At 42.6% G+C, this 16,978-nt stretch overlaps 1 protein-coding gene across 3 annotated transcripts in view; it reads right to left on the bottom strand.

Annotated features, from left to right (window-relative positions):
• The window catches only part of LOC147026395 (uncharacterized), a 65,690-nt gene that overhangs the window by 9,019 nt on the left and 39,693 nt on the right, over positions 1-16,978 (bottom strand). For 2 of the 3 annotated variants that reach the window (XM_085881812.1, XM_085881810.1), the window contains 2 exons: positions 12,598-12,957; positions 4,746-4,885 (listed from right to left, as the gene is read on the bottom strand). In XM_085881812.1, coding sequence (XP_085737938.1) covers positions 4,746-4,885; positions 12,598-12,957 — 500 coding nt within the window. The remainder of the gene's footprint in view (positions 1-4,745; positions 4,886-12,597; positions 12,958-16,978) is intronic. The other variant, XM_085881811.1, reaches the window with a different exon arrangement.

The following is a 16,978-nucleotide window of genomic DNA, read 5'->3' as shown; positions in this document are numbered from 1 at the left end:
ACCATACACCTTTCATTTCCTAATGATTGTCTTAACTTTTCCCCAAGGGATATTCAAGGCCTTTGAAATATTTTTATACCCATCCCCTGAGTTGTCCATTGCCCCAACTTTATCCTGGAGGTCTTTTGAAAGCTCCTTGGTTCTCATGGTTGAGTCTCTGCTGTGAAATGCACTACCCAGCAGAGGACACCTGCAGGAACAGCTGATTTTATTCTAAAACAATCAGAATCTTGACACTTTATCACAGGTGGAGGCCAATTAACTTGATATGTTGTTTTGAAGGTGATTGGACACATCTGAGCTAATTTGCAATTGCTATTGTAAGGGGGGTGGACATTTATCCAACCAAGATATTCTACTTTTGTATTTTTAATTCATTTTCTGAAATTTGAAAAATTTGTTTTTCCCTTGGAAGTTTTGGGTTACGTTGTGTTAATAAAGGTGAACAAAAGTCTGATTTAATGCAATTTAATTCCAGGCTACAAGGGAACAAAAGGTGAAAATTTTGAAAGGGGGTGTGGACTTTCTATAGGCACTGTTGATATATATATATATATATATATATATATATATATATATATATATATATATATATATATATATATATATATATATATATACATATTCACAAATACCCCCTGTCGCTTTGCTGAAAGGAATACTGGAGGGTAACATAATATTACATACTTCGCTTTATGAACAATGCTTCGCTTTATAAAGGGGGAGGGGATAAAAAGAGGGGGGAAGAGGGAGAGAGGGGTGGGGAAGAGAGATGGGGAGAGAGCACAGAGGTGGAGGGGAAAGTAGCGAGGAGGGGTGTGGGAGCGAAGAGGTGTGTGGGGAGGGAAGACAGTGTGAGGTGAGAGGAAGTGAAGGCAGGCATGCAGCAGAGCATTAATTACAATTCATACTGTCTCATCAAAATTATTCTTCCTAGAATAACAGTGAGGATGGAAACAAAATATTGTCTAAAATCCATTTTCTACCAGTTATACTATAAACACAGCCCGGAGACAAAACCCACCGGATGCATCCAGAGCCAAGCCGTCCGGCCAAATCCACTGGATATGACCAGAGAGGGAGAGAGGGAGAGAGAGAAGTGGGGGTAGGGGAAATAGCGGAGAGAATATGTTATGCTTTATGAACAACACACACACACACACACACACACACACACACAACACACACCACACACACACACACACACACACACACACACACACACACACACACACACACACACACACACACACACACACACACACACACACACACACACACACACACACACACACACACACACACACACAGTAGTGCTTGGCTGATACTGGCAATTTTTCTTGAATCGGCAGGTTGGAGTCAGGGTGATTACCAATGACAGTACTTACTGTTCACAACCCAAAAACCTTCTGTAGCTTTCACCAAAACACAACGTTGGATTTATGTAGATATTTTAGAGATATGTTCACAAACATTAATCTTTATGTACAGCTGCATGTGACGGGTGGAAAAAAAAATTGGCTCGCCAATTTGGAAAACACATCAATACAGCAAATGGCTCGGAAATCGGGTGTTATTTCACAACTCGCTCAGAATGAGTGAGCACGAATCACTTGCTCAGGATGACAGGGCACGGACCACTCGCTCAAGTTGGCAGAACAGGAACCGCTCGCTCAGGATGACGGAACACGAGCCGCTCGCTCAGGATGACAGAACACGAACCGCTCGCTCAGGATGACGGAGCAGGAACCGCTCGCTCAGGATTATGGAGCTTGAACCACTCACTCAGGATGATGAAGCACGAACCACTCGCTCAGGATGATGGAACACGAACCACTCGCTCAGGATGATGGAGCACGAATCATTCGCTCAAGTTGATATAGCACGGTACCGCTGTCGACTATAGGGCGTTTGGAAAGTGGTTTAAGCACTCAAACAAGCATGCCAATTAAATGCTTGATAAGGAACGGCTGGCCAGGCTGTGGCTCCATACCATATAGGATTCCTTGAAGTTTAAAGATGGTCTTCCCCACGCACGCAGCAGTTAATGAAATAAAATTAATTCGTTCAAATAATGACTTTATCCACAAAATAGTTGCTTATTAATGTAAAACAACCCTGGAGACATCATGAAGTTCAATTGCCCATGAAATTAACATTGCAGATTATCCGTCATGTTGCCTGCTCATCTGTGCACGCGTCACGTGATACATCGTTCATGGTCTGCACAAACGTTATAACTTTATTTTAAAATATCAGTTTTTCACCAGATTTGCTTTGATTTCCTGAAGAGCACCTCATGAAATCTCCAAAAATAGACACAGATCTGGCAGATGCTATGGATAAACAGTCCTTCTGGGGGACAGGGCAGGAGGTCCAGCAGTGAATGCATTAAATCCTGTAGCTCAATGAAGCTGATCAATTTTGGCACATTCTTAAATTTTTTGTCACTCAATAAATTTATCCAAACAGAAGAAAAATATAAGTTTTATGCTTTGGAAATTTCACATTTTCTTGTGTATGTATGGAAGAGGGAATATCTTGCTTGCTTAAAGTAAATTGGTACATCGGCTTCGTTATAAGACTCATTATTTCTTTAAATTATCATATTTCACAACACATTTCAACACTTATTTAGTCCGGACGATATCCGATCTTCAAAACTGCAATAATATTTTCATGATATACTTTAATTAGTCCGTGAGAGTACATCATGGAAAATCTTATCATATAATTCCTGAAATCACTCCAAGCTCCTAATTTGAAAAAATATATATATATATATATATATATATATATATATATATATATATATATATATATATATATATCACTTACAAAAGTGATGGACACAGCGATTCTTAGCTACGATGAACAGGCATTCGATAATATGAGTGAGGAAAGTGAAAGAAAACTTTATCGTTAAGAAATTGTTGTGGTCTGTTCCAAGTTAAGGTTAGGTGGAGCAGGCAGCTTCAGACACCGGCGAAGTTACCCAGGAAACATCTGAAGACCCCAAAGAGTGAACTGGCCGAGGATCGCCCAATAAAGGATATAATTAAATAAGGCTGTGAATTATCTTCAAAAGGGGTGTTTTAATTAACTCAAACACCCAATTTTCACTCTTGCACTTCCTTGGAGTTTCCTTTGTGTGCATGCCAAGTTTCAGGCTGCTCGGTTTTATGGTTTTGGAATTATGGAGGACACACACACACACACACACACACACACACACACACACACACACACACACACACACACACACACACACACACACACACACACACACACACACACTGCCATTTATTAGTATAATAGATGTATATTTGTAAAGATGCAATGATTGTGGTCAGGCATATGTTTGTGAAACTGGGAGAAAGCTCAAGCCGTGTTAGAATGAACATAAAAGGGGAATGCGGCTGGGTTGAGCAGATCAATCAGCCATCGCTCGGCACCAAGTACAAACCAGGCATGAGTTTCACCTGGATGGAACCTGCATACTGAGTGTCACACCCACCAAGCTTGATAAAGCTTGTGGATCACAAGAGAAACGATGCCGGAGGCTGACACTGCTCTTCGCGTTTGCTTCAAAATTGGAGACCGGTGTTCTGGTGTTCAGTTTTATTTATTGGTTGGTTGTGCCTTCTTTTTATTACAACACATATATGTATGTATGTTGGTGAAGGAGTCGTGTAACCTCTCAAATGCGCTCATCGCTAATTATTCAAAAAAACAAAAATAGAACAAACACAATCTATACATTACATCTGTTGAAAGGTATTTTTACTGCTCATCCAACGATGTAACTCACAAGGGTGAAAGATGAGTTTGGAGAAAAAAAAGTTTTCAACTGAGCTAATTTCTCCAAATATACCCACTTCGAAAATTTTGAAACAACCAATTTTGATCCGTATGCCGGGTACCTTTGCTTAGGTAGCGTAGGAGGCCCAATGCTATCGATTTAAAATATATAACCATGAGTTCAAATCTCATTTTAAACATTATCATTTCACAAATTGCAAATAAAACGACCGGGTTAGGGTTAGGGTACCCATATGCGGCCCTAGGGTTAGGGTTAGGGTTAGGGTACCCGTATGCGGCCCTAGGGTTAGGGTTAGGGTACCCATATGCGGCCCTAGGGTTAGCGTACCCATATGCGGCCCTACGGTTAGGGTTAGGGTACTCGTATGTGGCCCTGGGGTTAGGGTTAGGGTACCCGTATGCGGCCCTAGGGTTAGGGTGCGGCCGGGTACCTGTATGCGGCCCTAGGGTTAGGGTTAGGGTACCTGTATGCGGCCCTAGGGTTAGGGTTAGGGTACCCGTATGCGGCCCTAGGGTTAGGGTTAGGGTGCTGCCGGGTACCCGTATGCCGGGTAGTTGTTCGGATAGTGTGTTCCAATTGTCTGACAATAAACAGGTTTTGATACCTCATTTAATCAAGTCGTGATGATCTTGGGTGATCGGGATAATTGGTGCGTTTTTAATTGAGGCCGTTATAAGACCCGGCGTTGCCCCACCAACGTCGGGTACCTTTGCTAATACTGCATATGAAGTCAGTGCTGCCCCCAAATCTTCCGAAATGAATGGAAAAAAATAAATAATTGAAAAGGTCTCATTAAAAGTGCAGAACAATTAAGTATTGTGATCTCACAAAGCATCATCATAGGCATGCTGATAAAAACATTTTAAAGAACAGTTTTGCCGGTGATGCCACCATCCATATTTCGAGGCAAAAGAAAACCTGCCTGCTCCTCATTGGATGTGATGATGACCAGTGTTGAATGCCGCTCGTTGCACAATGTCTTTGCTTTGTTCCACGTCTGCTTATCTTGAGAAAAGTAGTAGCAGGAGCCTTCGAAGTGAACCCAAGGCAGTTGGCACACTGCTGTAAGGCAAGTTACAAAGTGATTGAATGTTGTTTAGAAATGACACTATTTATCTAGATGGCTGTACTTGTGAGATAAACTCTACTCCTCTCACCTATTTCTTGTACATGTTATTCCAAAGCTTGCAGGTTTATTTCTTGAATAAGAGACATTGCTGGCCTTGATAGCATCTGGACAGTGACAATTTTAAGTTTCATCGAATCCCACATGCCCATTGGTACCCAATCTACTCATCTGCCCTTTTGCAAATTTTTATTTTTCCTTCCAATAGCTTGGTGCCTTGACATGCTCTTCACCTATGGGAAGATAGAATCACACACTGCTTGAACAGCAAATGCCCTTGTGATTCATTGTGATCATATACAAGCCGCAACCTCATCAATTCCCACTCTAGGACAGCATACTTTCGAAACCTGGAGGTCAGAAGTTCGGTTTCGCAATACACACACACACACACAAACATATATATATATATATATATATATATACATATATTCTTCTTCTTCTTCATTTATATTATATATGTATATTCCAATATATAAAGCTCATTCTAAGCACTCACTGACTCACTGACTCACTGACTTACCTACTCACTGATATTAATGTTCGGTACCTTCTGGGAGATGCAGAAAGTGAAAATTTTGCGTGCCAACGGACATCAAAGCTGACACACCAGGAAAAATCAGAGAACTGTTGGAAAGCCTCTGTTAATTCTGCAACCGGTCCAGACAGCATCAGCCCACATGTCCTAAAATCCTGCTTTGCTGCTCTTGCTCACCCTCTCTCTGTTCTATTCACCCTCTCATTTGCTCAAGGTCATCTGCTTGGAAATTATCAAACATTGACCCCCCTGCATAATAAAGGTGCAAAAACAGATCACTGCAATTACAGACCAATCAGCCTTCTCACAATCATGAGCAAGGTTATGGAATACATCATTGCTTTAGACATTAAGTCCTTTCTCCTCTCCAATGACTTGATTTCTGATCATCAATTTGGATTCAGACCAGGTCACTCTACCCTAGATATGTTGCTTCTGCTCTTCCAACAATGGATGGAGGTCCTCAATGCCAGAAATGAAATCAAAGCCGTATCCCTCGACATATCGCATGCTTTCGATATGTTCTGGCTCCCTTCCCTGCTCACCAAAGTCTCTTCCTATGGTATCCAAGGACATCTCCACTCATGGCTCACAGACTTCCTCTCCTGTCACAGCCAACGTTTGGCCCTTAATGGAGTTCTCTCATGCCCTCTTCCTGTGCAGGCTGGAGTTCCTCAAGGCAGTGTTCTGGGCCCTGTTCTTTTTCTGGTTTTCATCAATGAGCTCTCTGACTCTCTTGGAGAATCCTCTTTATCTCTTTGTTGATGACTCCACCCTCTGCCGTGCCATCTTTAATCCCTCAGATCGGCAAGCAGCAGCCTCTTCACCCTCTGCACATCTTGATAAAATCACAAGCTGATCCAACACGTGGAACATGTCTTTCAATTCTGACAAATCTCACTTTCACTATGTCTCTCTGAAAGGAATGTATGGAACCCCCTCCCCACCCCTCCCCCATCTACTTTCTCAACAATCCTCTTGAAGAAGTCCTTTCATTCATAGCTTCTGGGTCTTACTCTCTGCCATGATCTTTCCTGGGAAAGCCACATTTCTCAGCTGGCCTCTAAAGCCAATCGCTGACTCGGCATCCTCCGTTGTGCAAAGTCCTTCTTTGGCACACCTGAGCTCCTGACCATATCCAAAGCTTTCATCCACAGCCTGATGGAGTACTGCTCTCCCCTCTGGGCTGGTGCTCCTCCCTCTCACCTTTTTCTCCAACAGTCTCATCTCAGATTCCATTTTGATTTCAGACCAGGTTACTCCACCATGGACGTGATGCTTCTACTCTCCCAGCAATGGATGTAGTCCCTCAATGTCACACCTGAGATCAGGGCTGTCTCTCTGGACATATCTCAAGCTTTTTATACAGGCTGGCATCCTGCTTTGCTATCCAAACTCTCTGCCTATGGCATCCATCCACACGCCAGCTCCACACATGGCTTTGTGACTTCCTCCACTCTTGAAGGTAATGTGTGGCACTGAATGGAATACTTTAATACCTTCTCCCTGTTAAGGCTGGAGTGACTCCAGGCAGTCTTTTGGGCCCAGTCGTATTTATAATCTTAAAGGATCTCTCTGACTTTCTGGAAAATTTGATTTATCTATTTTCTGATGACTCCATCCTCTGCCATGACATCCCTCATCCTTCAGATTGGCAGGCTGTAGCTTCGACGTTCTCTTCACATCTTGACAAAATCACAAACTGGTCAAACACTTGGAATACGTCTTTCAACCCTGAGAAATCTCTCTCTCTCTCTCTCTCTCTCTCTCTCTCTCTCTCTCTCTCTCTCTCTCTCTCTCTCTCTCTCTCTCTCTCTCTCTCTCTCTCTCTCTCTCTCTCTCTCTCTCTCTCTCTATCTCTATCTCTATCTCTATCTCTATCTCTATCTCTATCTCTATCTCTATCTCTATCTCTATCTCTATCTCTATCTCTATCTCTATCTCTATCTCTCGTTACGTTACGTTACGTTACGTTACGTTTCGTGTTCTTCTGACGTCCACTCTGTTTGCCGTCATCTGAGGTAATGTCAACAAAAATAATGACGCATTTTATTTTTTACTTAATTCGTCCCAAATTTACTCGAGCCGATTTTTGATTTAGGTTTTATTTTTCAAATGGTAGTCCTTCAAAAATAAGGTGTCTATTTACCATCATTTTTAATGAGGAGTGTCAGTTGGCAAAATACGCAATAGGAAAAATCTTGCCAGGCACAGGAACAATTGTATGTGAACCAATACGTCTTGGCAATGAATCTTCGTCGGTGGATCGGTCAGAATGAAAAGCATCGTATCCAGCGGATCCCTCGTCGCCTACCGGCTTGTTTCTCGATTTCTTCTCCGCATTTATCGATAAACACAATGCCCCAATCCAGTCGTTTACGAGTGCGAAGGAACGGCCTGTGTGGTTGTTTGAAAGGTTTTTTTTGTTTGTTTGTTTTTTGCACGTACGTTTTTTTTTTTTTTTCTCTTCTCTTCTCTTTGTGTTTTTCCTTGCGATGACATTGCGAAAAGGCAAAATACGTTGGTGCTAATTGAATAATTGGCCATTAAAACTAAATTGCGAATAATCGTAACTGCGATATGCGAACTTCCGGACTTCCGGATAATGACGACTTACTGTATTCTTTCTTTGTCGATTTTCTTAAACACAATGCCCCAATCCAGTCGTCGTTTACGACAGCGAAGGAATGAAGCTGCGCGTCGTGCACGCGCAATGGAATCTGACGAAGCACGAGCTACTCGCTTGACACGCGACGCTACACTCGTGACAAGGCATTGTGCATCTGAAACAGATGAAGAACGAACTGCTCGCTTGGCAGACAACACTGAACGCGTGACAAGGCATCGTGCAGCTGAAATGGCCACGTACCTACGGGCACGCGAGAGCAAAGGAACGGCCTGTGTGATTGTTTCTGGCAAGTGGTTTGAAAGTTTTTTTTATTTTTATTTTTTGCACGTACTAGCAATAATAATAATAATCCTAATTAAACGATGCTTATCACATGATTCGCTGTGGCTGAGTGGTTAAAGTTGCTGACTTGTAAACAAGCGGATGTGTTTCAATCCGACACAAAGCCAAGTTTGAAATCTCTTTCTTCTTGGGTGTGAAAAAACCCTGGACAAGAGAAATTTCTGGCAGCTTTTCTTTGCATGTGGACTACCAAACATCTCGATCTATAAGGGGTCTCGATCTACAAAACGTCTCGATCGACCAAACATGTCGATCCACCAAAGCGTCTCGATCTACAAAGGGTCTCGATCCAGTAAGCATCTCGATCTACCAAACGTCTCGATCTACGAAGCATCTCAATCTATAAAGGGTCTCAATCTACCAAGCGTCTCGATCTACCAAACGTTTCGATCCGCCAAGCTTCTCTATGTACGAAGCATCTCGATCTACCAAACGTCTCAATCCACCAAGCTTCTCGATGTACGAAGCATCTCGATCGACCAAACGTCTCGATCCACCAAGCTTCTTGACCTACCAAACGTCTCAATCCACGAAACGTCTTGATCCACCAAGCTTATCGATGTACGAAGCATCTCGATCTACCAAGAATCTCGATCTACCAAACGTCTCGATCCACCAAGCTTCTCAACCTACCAAACGTCTCGACCAACCAAGCTTCTTGACCTACCAAACGTCTCAATCCACAAAACGTCTTGATCCACTAAGCTTATCGATGTATGAAGCATCTCGATCTACCAAGAATCTCGATCTACCAAACGTCTCGATGCACCAAGCATCTCGATCTACCAAACATCTCAATCCAGCAAGCTTCTCGATCTACCAAGCGTCTTTATCCACCAAGCTTCTCAACCTACCAAACGTCTCGATTCACCAAGCTTCTCGATCGACCAAGCGTCTCAATCTACCAAACGTCCCGATCCACCAAGCTTCTCGACCTACCAAATGTCTCAATCCACCAAACGTCTCTCCACCAAGCTTATCGATGTACGAAGCATCTCGATCTACCAAACATCTCGATGCACCAAGCATCTCGATCTACCAAACATCTCGATCTACCAAACATCTCGATCCACCAAGCTTCTTGACCTACCAAACGTCTTTATCTATCAAGTGTCTCGATCTACCAACCATCTCGATCCACCAAGCTTCTCAATCCACCAAGCGTCTCGATCCACCAAGCATCTCGATCCACCAAACGTCTCGATCCACCAAGCTTCTCGACGTACCAAACGTCTCGATCTACCAAGCATCTCGATCTACCAAACGTCTCGATCCACCAAGCGTCTCAATCTTCCAAGTGTCACGATCTACCAAGTCTCGATCCACCAAGCTTCTCGATCTACCAAGCATCTCTATCTACCAATTGTCACGATCTACCAAGCTTCTCAATCTACCAAACATCTCGATCTACAATGAGTCTCAATCTACAATCTTGATCTACCAAGCCACCTTTTATGATTTTTTTCAGCCACCTTTAACAGCCATCGCTAAATAGGGCAAGCTGGGCTCTTCCCTAAATAGGGCTTCTCGGTGATACCTGGGCTACTGTTGAACTGTCGATTTTGCTCCATACCGACAAGAGTGACCATTAAAACCTGAGCCTACAGCACGTATACCTCGGCAAAAAATAAAGACTCTAGGATTGTTTTCGGCCCATCTGTCCCTCTCTCGACCAAGCCATGACAACCCCAAGGCAGGACAAAGCCGAGATGTTTGGAGCACATTTGAGCTGCAGTGGCTACCAGAAACTGTCAGATTACTGCGGTGCGCCATCTGTCGCATGCTTAGTAGTGCTTTTTTTCTGCTGGGAGTATATTCCCTTATCCTGTCTGCTGTAACAGCTCACTCACATGGCAGTGAGGGTTTTGGAATCTGAGTATAACTGTCTCATTGGTATACTGCTGTCCAAGACTAACGAGCTTTACTTGTATGGCAATGATACTGTATTAGGAGTGGGATGTGGGGGGAGCAAGACTCTTCATGTCGTTCCTATTCCTTGAACTTTCCAGCAAGGGTGACACTTCTGGTATTGACTGAGTAATAATATTTCTGGTATAGCTTTTGGGGTCATCAGAAAATGCAAACTACAACAACACTCGAAGATGGAGTTCCATTACTGTCGGAACTCCACCTCCACAAACAAGGCCAGTAATACGAATAACTCATATTTGGGTTTCATCAGAATTAATATCAATGCTGAAAATGAGAGTCAATAACAGAGATATTTGAGGAAATGCAAAACTGGTGGTTAGGTTGTGATTTTCATAAATTGTTGCACTGAAACAATTCATGGTGTGACATTTCAGAGACAATTGGTGTACTTGCAGGATAAAATATTTAGCGTTCACACGGTCAAGGGCCATTAATTTGAACAATCATGCATTGAACTTTATATCAGGTTAAGTAAGAGTTTATCACAAAATGTGGTTCATTTGATGAAGTTCTTTTCAGTGTCAAGGTTTACATCATCGAAAAAATTTATTTTCTTGATATGATTTTCAAATTGCAAGCTAAGCTGTTTCACAACAACATTGACTGCAGAGAGAAATTAAGAATTGTGTTTATTTTACAGCCTCGTCGATAAATATGAACAAACTTGTATATTGTTATGATTATTATTACTTATATATTGTATTAGCTAATGTGTTCAGCTGCAATGGTCCTTGTGTTCATGTAGGTTAAATGATTTTCTGTAACCAGGAACCCGTCAGAGTAAAGTTGTTCTGTTCTTATGCTTGCCACGAGGGGCGGTATAGTTGACATTAGCATTAGGTGGAAAAGGCGTAATTTGTACGTGTCCTCTCTGTGAACCAGGTAAGGTTCACATTCCTTGTGTGGCTTTTAAAACCTCCCCGTGGCCCGCGATGGTTTGAAGGGCGACATGATATCAGCTGGCCCGCATGATGGCACTGCAGCAGCAACTGCGTGCCTTTTGATGGCGGAGCCATACTGTGATCGAGGAAACACTCAGGCGCTGTGGGCATGACTGTGTGGGAGGTGAAAAAATGGTCCAAGCATGGGCGTGGGCAGTCAATTGGCGTGAGAAGAGCCAGTACAAGGCAGAATCTCATTTGAGCCAGCGCAGTGAACTCAGAGCTCATATATATATATATATATATATATATATATATATATATATATATATATATATATATATATATATCTCCCCCCTTCACTCGCACTTCCTTCACCTTTCTGGATGCTTCTTCACTTATCTGCTGGGTGGTGTGTTTTTGTGCTGGTCAGTACTACTCATGCAAGAGACCCACTCACATTGGAGTTGTTTCTCACCCCAAATCTTTTTAAAGACCTTGTACTGTTCCCACCTCCCACACCCTAGCTCCATTATCTTGCATTAAGTGCACTTCATTATATTCAGAGGGTACATATTTATTTATCTTTATACATTGTTACGGTCTGCCTTTCATCTCTGGATTCTCCATTTTCATTGTTCTGTGTCTCCTTTGATCAAAGGGTTATTCCTAAAGTACACGTGTGCACTGATAACTCGCCATTATCCGGCGTACGCACCCACGTCATGTCGGTCCGGTCTGGTTATTTTCAGGAGATGATATAATTTGTTAAGCGTTCAATCTAAGAGATTTGCTAGATTTGGATTCCGACGGGATGGGATCATGTTAACCGCTCGAGCATGATCCAATTTAATTTGGCCATTCGCAAAGCACATCGCTTCAGCACAGTGAGTTAGCAGACTTTAGCAGACTTTAGCACCGTTAGCACATCTCACCGTTGGCAGACTGTCAACGTGGAAATATTTTCACGCAGCAACTTTGAATCAAGAAGTTACATAGCAGTGGGCAGACCTTTTCAAATGACTTGTATTCTACAAGCCATATTTGTTTGTTTTAATCGATGTTTGTTTGTTTGTTTGTTTTGATCGATGTTTGTTTTAATCAATTCATTATACATCCTTGTTTACAGCTTAAAAAATATACACATGGAGTTTAATAATCTGCGTACATGGAACCAGCCACAAATAGAAAACAATGAAGCTACTAATTTCTAACTCTGAGAATAGAAAAGCTATTTATGGCCTTGTCAATAACAAAACCTTGGAAATAGTATGCTGTGGAACATGATTAACATACATCCTTCTATCTTACTGCTGGGAAACTTACTTGAGTTGGGTTCAGAAGTCGTTTCTGGAGCTGGTTGCAGAATCACTGTCTCTCCTAGACGTCCAGGTGGTCCACGCAAGCCTGGAAGACCGTCTAAACCAGGAGGACCATGAGGACCAGGAAGACCAGGAAGACCAGGAATACCCTGAAGACCAAGTTTCCCCGGCATCCCTTGATTTCCAGTCAACCCAGTCGGCCCACGTAGTCCAGGTCGTCCATGAGACCCAGGTGGACCAAATATTCCTCGTTCCCCTTTTGGTCCCTGTGGCCCAGGTAAGCCTTGATCTCCTTTGTCTCCTTTTAAACCTATGGGCCCTGATATTCCTGGAAATCCTCTTACACCTGGTATTCCGGGAAGCCCTGTGAAACCCAGAAAAGAAAGCCATTAGGTTATTGCGATGAATCACCACAATTTTTCTTTCCTTTACCTCGCATTATGTCGCAAGAGACATCATCAAAAGAAAGTCATTCTCCAATTCTGATACTTTAATTGGAAACTCTTCTATGGGTCTTGAACTTTGTATTTAAAATTAAAACACATTAATTAGCGTTTGAGGGGATACATATCACACACAAATAGAAGAGAGACTTTCTCTTTACAATACCACCACCACCACCACCACCACCACCACCACCACCACCACCACCACCACCACCACCACCACCACCACCACCACCACCACCACCACCACCACCACCTCGATTTGCCACGTATTTTCGCTACTCCTCGAGTTGCTTCGATTATTCATCATTATAGTCATCCTACTCCGGTTCTATTCGTATTTTTGTTTTGTTTTGGTTATCTGAACTGACTTGGCTCACTTGTTTATTTTATTTTCGTGATTTGGTTGTTTAATTAGACCTTTTGTGTTGAGGCCTAGCTGCATGGCGCAGATACGCCCGTGTCGGGCTAGTTTGCCACGCCCGACCTGTGGTCTTATCGTTAAAATATCGTTTTGAATTGTTTTTGTTTTTTACTGAATGACTCTTTTCTATATATATATATATATATATATATATATATATATATATATATATATATATATATATATATATATATATATATATATATATAAAAAAAAATGTTTTTACTATAAACATGCCTATGGATCGTGAATGGGGTGAAGTTGCTGCGAGCAGTTCTGGCCAAGCAAGTGTGAGCAGCTCCACACACCTATTTCAGGCGTTGACAAGGAAGCATGATGTGAGATGTGAGATGGGGCAAGCTATCCATGTGGAGGCATATTTGTAAAGGCAATGGCTAATGTTGTTGTTCTATCAACAATAGTTGCAGCCTTGAAAATGTATGGAAGGGCCGTGTTCTTCCTTAAATCCGAAGCTGAAGCAAATAAGGTGATACAGAAAGGGATTGTTGTAGGAGGCTTCTTCGTACAAGTTGAACCGCTCTCGAGTCTTGGTACATGGATCACCTTGTCCAACATACCTCCTTTCACGGCCAATAATGTAGTTGTGCCTTTCCTGGAGCGATTGGGAGTGAGTGCTAAGATCACCTATTAGGCCTGTGTCTCTCGGTTATCGTGAGCCTGCCCGAAGTCACATCCTGTCTTTCAAAAGACAGGTCTCAATCGAGTTGAGAAATGACACGGAATGTGAGGGATCCTTTGTTTTTCCCTTTGAAGGGAAGAATTACAAGCAATTTTAGATGACGAATGAGCCTCGTTGCTTTGTATGCAAGGCAAACTATCACATGAGAGCAGACTGCCCCACTGTCTTAAAAGAAGTGTCTACTCCTCAGTACCCTGACAAGCCTAAGGAAAAGACAAGTGTCATTCCAGAAGCTTCTGTATTGTCTTCTTATCTTGGCCCTTCTTCTGCTGAAGATCAATGGCAGACAGTGAGGGAAGGGGAAGAGAACGCAGAAGAGAAAATCAGAACCAGAAGACAAAGGGACTGCTAATCGAACTGATGTTGAAGATGCAGTTGACAAGGACTTGAAGCGATCTGCAAAGTCAAGTGTTTTGGAGGAGACATAAATTGTGACCCAACTGGTGCAAATGGAAGATGAGGAAGATGCTGTTCCTCAAGTTACAGATCATGTTACAGGAAGTCTCTGTTACACGTTACAGATGCTGTTCCTCAAGTTTCAGGAAGTCTCTGCTGCCAGATGCACCCGAAGACTTGTTGAGGAGTGAACAGAAAGATGGATCATGTATAAACAAACTTGAAAAGGTAATGAATAATGACTCTGTGGCATCTCCTGACCAGTCAGAGTCAAATGAGACAGATTTCTGTCATTAACACAGTACATTCAGACAAACTAACAACTGAAATGAGGATTCATTAAACTCACTGATTGATGTATCCATGGCAGCAGTTCTGCATGAAAGGACTGCCACTGAAGCTTCAAAAGATACTGCAGAACCCCTTCTTGTTGTGACAGATAGGCAGAAGATTCCGGTCTTACAAGCGACTGAGGCATTACTTGCACTGACCGAAGTCTCGAGTGCTGCCACTACATCCACAATAGATGCAGATAGTGAAGTCAGGCACTGTTCTACCATAGCATCTCAAACGGATGATCTCCCTGTCCCTACCAGCGAAGCATCTTCAATCCCTATAGCTTTGCCAAGCGGTGAAGCAAGGACTGCTTCGTTAGTACCAACGGAGTGTTCATCTGTGTCAGCAGAAGTAAGTGCAAAGTCAGTTTTAAGTGACTACAAAGGTGGAAGCTTTGTCACACAGTACAGATGTACTGAACGAGAGAGACCATGAGCTCCCATTCAGTGAAGATGAGGAGAGCATCGGTGACTGAGAAAGGGATCAAGGATCATGAACGGGCATTGAATCGGAACTGCCCTCGGGGCATTATTCGTGTAATCCTGGCCATGAAATATTCGAGTTCCTTGAGCAAAGTTTGTACAGTCGGAAGAAAGTTGAAACTGCTCTAAAGCGGTGAAAAGATTATAAAACACTCGTGCTTTCCCTGTATATACTGAGGAGAGACGGACAAAAAAGCAAGACTTCAGGTTCGGCTGAGCAAGTCCGAGTCAGGAAGTTTCTTGTAAAGTTGCTAAGTTATGGAGCTCAGCATGAGTTGGCTTCGACTGTGTTTCTCCTTCTATAACTCTCATTATATGTAATGACAGCATTATGTTTTCGCCTGGGATCACTGAATGTTAACGGGTGTGAAGATGCATTTCGTTTGCACCAAGTACTGTCATTCTGTTTAAAGGAGAAACTTGGAGTAGCCTTTCTACAGGAGACCCACACAACCCAAGAGGCTGCCTTCCGATGGGAAAATCAATGGCAAGAATTGGCATTTTTCAGTCACCTCATGGATACATCTTGCGGAGTGGCTATCCTGTTTTCGCCAAGTGTGAAACCTGCAATACTTGTTGTAAATGAAGTCAGTTTGGGTCGGTTGTTACATGTAAAGGTAAGGTTTGAAGATTTTGTTGTTAACTTCGTCAACATTTATGCACCATATGTAGAACCTCCAACGGTGCGGTTCTTTGATCACATTTGATGCTCACCTTGGCTGATGAAGAGTGCGTGATTCTTGGAGGGGATTTTAATTACACTCTCAATCCCTCTCTAGATAAAGTGGGTAAAGAGCCGCACAGTCCTTTTGCTAAGGTATTACAACAAGTGGCAACACTAAACCTGAGACATTTGGGTTGTACAGCACCCCACAGATAAATCATTTACTTACACTGGTATCAGGGGCGGTAATGTCTTGCAATCCCGACTCAACCGATTTTACTTGTCTCACCATTGGTGTTGGAGTGTAAGTTGCTCTGGTATAAAATTTTAACATTTGTAGCTCATAATCTGGCCTGGATTAAGCTTTCCCTGGCCTCGGCAAGGCATGGCACTGAGTTTTGGCATTTCAACAATGCCTTAGTCCAGGATGAAGTTTTTTTTTTTGTTAAACTTTAGTAACTTTTGGCAAGCCTGGAGGGATAGAAAAGGAGATTTTTGTTCACTTGGATTCTCGGGTGGGACGTTGGGAAAGTACGACTGAAATTGTTATGCCAGGAATACTCATGGATCGAGTAAAGCAATTGGAGTAGAAATTGCTGAGCTTGAAGAGGAATTGTTGCATCTTGAGTGTCGTTGGACCACACTTACCCCTGCTGAATTGCACGCTTACGAGAAAAAGAAGAGCACCCTCAAAGCATGTAGTCATACAAAGGCACGAGGAGCATTTGTTCGCTCTCGGTTGCAGTTTATTATTGAGGATGAATATGCCCTGAGTTATCTCAAAACTTTGGAAAAGTGCAAAGCTCGACTTAGAACTACTGTATATCCAGTGTTCTGGCAGAAGATAGCTCCTTGCTCAACGATCCTGAGCATGTTCATGAACAAATTCAAGCTTTTTACGCTCAGCGCTACTCAGGTAAGAAGGTGAAATGCGGAT

The sequence above is a fragment of the Eptatretus burgeri genome, chromosome 5 (genome assembly GCF_056783735.1).
Source record: "Eptatretus burgeri isolate ZD-2024b chromosome 5, Ebu_testis_v1, whole genome shotgun sequence".
NCBI classification, from domain to species: domain Eukaryota; kingdom Metazoa; phylum Chordata; class Myxini; order Myxiniformes; family Myxinidae; genus Eptatretus; species Eptatretus burgeri.
Note: the sequence above shows the minus strand (reverse complement) of the source record. Positions and strands in the feature narration are given on the sequence as shown.